The sequence below is a fragment of the Epinephelus fuscoguttatus genome, linkage group LG18, assembly GCF_011397635.1.
Source record: "Epinephelus fuscoguttatus linkage group LG18, E.fuscoguttatus.final_Chr_v1".
Lineage (NCBI taxonomy): Eukaryota > Metazoa > Chordata > Actinopteri > Perciformes > Serranidae > Epinephelus > Epinephelus fuscoguttatus.
In genome coordinates this window covers 24213922-24220824 of record NC_064769.1, presented here as the reverse complement: position 1 = coordinate 24220824, position 6903 = coordinate 24213922, and the positions used below count along the sequence as shown (strand labels likewise).

Sequence of the window (6903 nt, the reverse complement as noted above, 5' to 3'; positions counted from 1 at the left end):
AAATATCTCATGTTCTTGTCATGACACCAATAACTACACACAATCCTATGCTATGGCAACTGGAGATCATCAGGTAATGTTCTCACCTGGCCCCTCAGTCTGCTCCAACTACACCCCCTTGGGCTGTGGAGACCCCACCCTCTCTGTGATGACCAATGAAGTTCAAGGCTCAGACTTTCCAGGGTTAGAGACCCCTGGTATATTTGGCCTCAGTGTTAGAACATCTGAAAGCAGCACTTTGACTCAAGGCCGCTGCATTGCTGCTGATAACAGTGGGATACATAACATGCAACACGTCTTTGGTAAGTTTTAGCTCTAACTTAGCTGTAGAAGCATGCATGTTCAGTTGGATACTGGACTTTTTTTTTTGGCATTTTGGGCCGTAAGTTAATAGTGACATATGTAAGATGCATTAATGTTTTACTTATTTGCAGAGAATGTCAGACTGAAACTATCCTGGGCTATGATGCAATGCCTGCATCCTCTGTGAGATCATATTTGTACTATTTTTGGTAGTCCTTGAAACCCCCTACTGCGATAAACAAGACATTTGCCCTATAAATACATCTGATTTTGCAGAACTGTTTTCTCGTGCATTTTCTCCACAGACTCCAAATCGAATCTGAGCATGCCCCGGTCCCCTCCAGCAGCTGACTCATACCAGCAGGGCTGCATCAGGATGACCCTGGAGAATACTGATCTGTGGAAGTCCTTTCACAGCATCGGGACAGAGATGATTATAACAAAGCACGGAAGGTAACAACGCTGGTCACTGAACTAAAACTCGCTAACACATAGATCAAAGCCTGAGGTTGCAGAGCAGAGACTTTGGCTGAATGTATTTTACAACAGTGTGTTTCAAGGATTTGATTCCATCGTTTGGCAAAAACATTTCAAACCATTCACTGTCACATGATTTGTTTCAGGAGAATGTTCCCACACTGCAGCATCAGCCTATACGGGCTCCAACCTTTTGCAAATTACGTCGTCATGATGGATATGGTTCCTGTAGGCAACTTCAAATACAAGGTAAATGCATATGCAACACTCACAGAGTACACTGCTGTTGGCAACATCTGAGGATTAAAACCAACAGACTGCGGTATGCAAAACGCAGAAGTCTGCAGCCAGACACTGGCCTGCCCACTCTGGGCCGTTCACTGCTGCATATCAAAGCCTTTCATTGCTTCCTGTTTGTGCACTCTCAGTTGGAGGCCCAATCAATTAGCATCCCTCCTTATTCACAATCGGTGAATGAGGAGCAGTCAGCCATCCATACATTCAACGGCTCTTTACATCCACTGCTGCGGCCCATTTGGCCACAGATATTGCTTTTAGCACACACTTGAAAAAGAGAGGTACATAATAAAGGGAGAGTACTGTAGCAGAGCATTTGGGAGAGTTTGGTTTTTTGGTTGGTGGTGAATTTGCAGAGACAGATTTTTCCTTTCAAAAAGTTACATTAAATGACAAACTAACACAAAGCCCTGCAGTAAATCCTACATACAAAGAAGTTTTTATGCACCATGGGTCTCTTGTATTACACACGTCATCATGAGGTGGGAAAAAATATATTTCATGCTTCGTGTAAACTTTTAATTAATCAGAAATGTCCTCAGGTCTCACACTTGGTAACCCTGCATCCATCCCTCCCCCTATTTCTCTGTAGTGGAAAAAGGAGCAGTGGGAGGTCGCAGGGAAGGCAGAGCCCCAGCCCATGAGTCGGACATACATGCACCCGGACTCCCCTGCCCCAGGAAGTCACTGGATGAAACAGCCGTTGTCTTTCCTCAAGATGAAGCTCACCAACAACACCTTGGACCAGCACGGCCATGTAAGACACCACAAACACACAGAGGTGAAATGATGATGCCATGCTATGTTGATTTATTTTACTCAATGTCTGTTTTGCCCACTCTGCTCTTCAGATCATCCTGCACTCTATGCATCGCTACTACCCCAGGTTTCACATCACGCAGGCAGACAGTCCTTACACTGTTCGCTGGGGGCCTTTTCAGACCTTCTCCTTCCCAGAGACAGCCTTCACTGCAGTGACTGCTTACCAAAACCCAAAGGTATGAACGTGCACAGCAGTCTTAAGAAACATTAACCCACAAAATGTGATGGTGTTCCTGTTTGATTGAAGAGTTTGACAATCATTTTGTTTTTTCTTTTGAAGATCACCAAACTGAAGATCGACCACAACCCCTTCGCTAAGGGATTCAGGGAGGGAGGCACTCATTCACACAGCAAAAGGTAGGAACAGATAAAATTGTCAATACGAAATGGCTTATTTTTGTTTTAGTGTTCTGTACTTAGGTTAAAGACGGACATTTGCAATTACCAAATGTAGCTATAACATGGTCTGTATAAGCAGAAAAGTGTGATTAAAAATTGCTTTAAAAGGACACCCCCAAAATATGGAAAGGGAGTCAATATTGTGAATGTCATGTGGGAGTGTCAAGTGGGGAGATGGTGATGTGAGTTAGATTGCAGAGGAGGATCTACGAGTATGGCAGGGCGAGTAGATATAAAGGAGATCAGACAGGTAGGAAGAGGCTTGATTGTGAAGGGCCTTAAAGGTGAGAAGCAGAATCTGGAAATTAATGTGATATTTAACAGGAGAACAGGAGTGATATGATCTATAGAGGGGTTCTGGTAATGATACGATATATCGACCATAGAGTTGTCAGCCTTAACACTAATATAATGGATCTAGATGGCACTAGATCATGAAAAAAGTCAGTCTATAGTATGTCGCCCATAACCATGCAGCTCAACTTTCCCTTTAAATGTTCTTTTTTTTCCTTTAGGTGTCGATCAAATAGGAGTCCTCCAGCAAAAAGAGCCATACTAGACAGGGAAGCTCTTTGCAGCAGTCCTCCAGGTAAAATTTTGTAATTATTGTTTTCAAGTTTTCACTCATACAGCTAAATCACACTATGCCAACAGTTAAAATCCCAGTATTATCAAGATGTATTCCTTAAAATTAATGCCCTTTCAAACATTGTATTTCCCTCTCAGGCCTGCAGAGGATGCCCTCCACTTCTCAGTCAGTGAAGACAGGGAGAGATCAGGTTTCCACACAGCAGCCACTGAAGGGGGGTGACCTTACAGCCTGGGCTGTAGAGCAGGACCCATCTGAGAGTCTACATGCTGAGCCCCTGGAGTTGCAGGAGTATGACTACAGCTGTGAAGAACAGATGGTGCCTGCATCCGTGCCATACCAGCCCTACAGGTATGGTTTTAGATACCCAGGATGAGAGCAAATCCAATGACACTTGGACCTACATGGAAATAAAATGCAAAATGAAATTTAACCATCATGTCACTCTTTCATTTCCCCAGATCTTTAGAGTACACCAGATATCCACTGCCTTCCAATGACGTAGACGCAACACACACCCACGTCCACCCTCCACCTCACCCACTCGCCACCGCCGAACACAACTCCCAACAACATGGCTACTACCACCATCCACACCACCACAGCCGTGCAGCAGACTGGAGCCAGTACCCGCTCTTCTCCTACTCCTGCTGGTGACCTTTGACCCTTTGCAATAGTGACATCATTGATCCAGGATGAAACCACTAAAGCCTTTGAAGGAATGCTGTTATCATGAGTGGACCAGCCACTGACTGGCCACTTCAATTTGTGTTAAAAGTATATAATTGTGTATAGAATTTCATGTATCTCAGAGAGCTTGTATTGTACTCATAGGGTCACTTTATTTTTTGTCAGATTCACTGGACAAAATGGACATTCACTTCACTTTCCTGTCTTATTATATTCCTGATCACACACATGCTAGTTCAGTCTGAGCTTGCATGACTGTATGTGTCAGATTTAATACAATATTTGTTTAGAGAAGCAGTATACACTGTATATTGTGCCATATCTAGTCAGCTGGGAAATAAGGAAGAAATTTAATCTGCGGGTGTAATGAAAAGATACCATCCACACTGGAACCTATAATAACACTGGTACCATATTGAGGTATCAAAGGTTTTTTGAAAAGGTTTTTCTCAAAAATATATTGTATTCATCTATCAAGTCATATCAGACAGGTCATATTGTGTCAGAATTGGTATCTGCATCAAAAAACAACAAAACTGTATTGGTGTTTAGATGATCAGGACAGTTTTATCACAATAAATGGAGCTGAACAACAATGAGTAAACGTGTGTGACATTCAGGAACGCCTTTAGGTATTTTGATTAGAATTGAGGACGCAAAGCTAATCTGATCCTTAATGGGATGAGCTGTGCTGAATACATTTGATCCAAATCCATAAACAAGCCACATTAGCAGCTCTGTGAGGCTGTGCTGAGGCACAGTGGTGCCTTGGGCAAAATGCATCAGCGTGCTAACATGCTCACAATGACAGTACTGTGCTGATGTTGAGCAGGTATAATGTTTGCTGTGGTTACTATCTTATGGTGTGTCTCAAATGACATACTTCCTTTAGTACACTTCTATGTAGTATACTATGTGCACTATGTACTCACTGGCCAAGTGCACGAATTTTGACAAACCAAACCCGGCCGTTGTGCACTCAGCGGAAATGACGACCGCATATTAGCTAGTTAGCAAACTAGCATTAGCATTTGCGTTATCGTTTTCGGTACCAAATCATTACAGACTGCTAAATTAGCCCAGTAAACATACTGCTGGCTTATACCCGACAACAGTATAGTGTTGCTTAGTGCAAAAAACACATGTATAACTTACATTTGTACAATACAGCGACATTCACGGTCGCACAGTCCTCGGCCGCTATTTCCAGTTTGAAAAGTGGTCCCTCCCCTTCCACTACGTAGCCAAGATGGCGACCATTGAGGGCAAGAAGAATCCATAGTTTATTAGCATGCTAACATGTGCTAATTAGTATTAAACAGAAGCTATGGTTGAGACATAGGGTTTGTCAATAGGTCAAAAACCAAAGTGCTGAACACATTGAAAATTTGACCTGTTGATTGTGCTACGATCTCCAGCGTTATTCTAATTAATTCTGAGGTAAACATGAATGTTCGTGCTAAATTAAATGGCAATCCATCCAATAGTTGTTGAGATATTCAACTTGAAGCCACAAATGTCAACCTCATGGTGGGGCTAGAGTCAGTCTCTGGGTTGAGGTTAATTTTCTGGGACTTGAAACTTGATGTCATAGATGTTGAGATATTCTACTGGATAAGTGAAAACCTTGACCTGCTGATGGTGCTAGATGAGAACTCATGGGGTCACCAAAGTCATTAGGTTTTTTTCCTTCATGGTGGGGCTACAGTAATAGTCATTGGGTTGAGGTTCATTTTCTGGGGACTGTGATACTTGATGTCATAGATGTTGAGATATTGCATTGGATAAGTGAAAACCTTGACCTGCTGATGGCACAAGAAGACAATGTCAAGAATTACCAGAGTCATTAGGATTCATACTCCGGGGATCATGAATGTCTGTGCAAAATTTCATGTCCATGCATCCTGCAACAAACTGAGTTCTGCTATTTAATGTCACAACAATACCAATTATATCTTCAACAACTGTATCTCAATCTTTTGAGCACAAACATATTATTACAAAAGCATATTTAGGGGCAAGAAAGAGCACAAGAACAATGGAGCAATGAGATACTGTCCAAGAGCAGCCAGTCTGACCTGATAAAGCAATGACAGACAGCTAGTGTGGAATTACCATCATAGTCTTGGCATGGTTTCCCCAGCAGAAGGCAGGAACGTCTGTGCTGTAAATGTTTTACGAGAGAGGGAGAGAGAGTGAAAGAGAGAGACGAAAGCCATATCTGGGACATTTATACAGCTTCAGGGAGCAGACACTGCAAAGGAATTTTCTAGAGCACATCACTTACATGTTTTTAACATCACTGTAAAAACGGATACAGAGAAGCAAAATTGTGAATGGTACCAAACCTGGAGTAGATATGATTTCAGTCGCCATTTTTCTGAAAGGATACTTTGTGAACATCAGTGCTGTTAGGAAGTTAGGCATACTGATAATAAAATGGATGATTTAAGGTCCAGGTCATCCTGAGGTAGCCAGGGTGATCTGGGTCACCCATGTAGCCCATCCCAGATTACTCTCACCTTGGCATGAAATGAATTATAGACCACAGATGGGGTCAGTTAGTGTGCTTGAGTTGTAATTCCTGCACCAAAGGCCATGTAAGCATTTAGTGAAGACTCCGTCCAGAGTAAACCGATGTTCTTTGTATCAGGTGATCTGCAGAAATCCCGAATTTTAAATTTGATGCATTTTAAGACCCTTTCAATACATTTTTAGCACCTTGGTCGCAGTAAGTCATATAACTAAAGTCATGCAATAATATGACATGAAAAATGTAATTAAATATTATTCCTTAAAATAAGCCACAGCATAATTTTTAATTAAAAAAAATCCATAGAATAATATGTCGTAAAGAAGTTAGTTTTTTATGTCATAAAAAATGTCTCAGTACAGTATGTCTTAGAAAATGTCACAGTCTAGTAGATCATAAAAATGTTGTGGCATAGTATATAACAAAAATATAGTGTAGGATGGCATTAAGAAATGTCATAGCATACTATGTCATAAAAATGTCAAACTATGATATGTAAAATAATAATATATAATATAGGATGTCATGAAAAATGTCTTATGTATCATAAAAATATCAAACTACAGTATGTCTTCCAAAAAAATGAAATGAAGTCATAGCTTGTACCGAATAACAAAAAAAAATCATAGTATGATATGACGTCCCAAATCATGAAAAAAAAAGTCACAGTGTAGTTACTATACTATGACTTTTTTTTAATGATTTGGGATGTCATGCTATACTATGACTTTTTTTTCATGATTTGGGACAACATACTATACTATAAGTTTTTTTCATGATTTCGGACGACATA

At 41.0% G+C, this 6903-nt stretch overlaps 1 protein-coding gene across 1 annotated transcript; it reads left to right on the top strand.

Moving 5' to 3' along the window:
* The first annotated feature begins 242 nt into the window (after positions 1 to 242).
* LOC125906160 (T-box-containing protein TBX6L-like) lies at positions 243 to 3593 on the top strand. The gene is made up of 9 exons (XM_049604608.1): positions 243 to 302; positions 609 to 756; positions 927 to 1029; positions 1670 to 1834; positions 1929 to 2075; positions 2180 to 2256; positions 2814 to 2887; positions 3025 to 3238; positions 3349 to 3593. Exons 1-9 carry the CDS (start codon positions 287 to 289, stop codon positions 3542 to 3544), a joined length of 1140 nt encoding a protein of 379 aa, XP_049460565.1. The 5' UTR covers positions 243 to 286; the 3' UTR covers positions 3545 to 3593.
* Positions 3594 to 6903: the final 3310 nt, after the last annotated feature.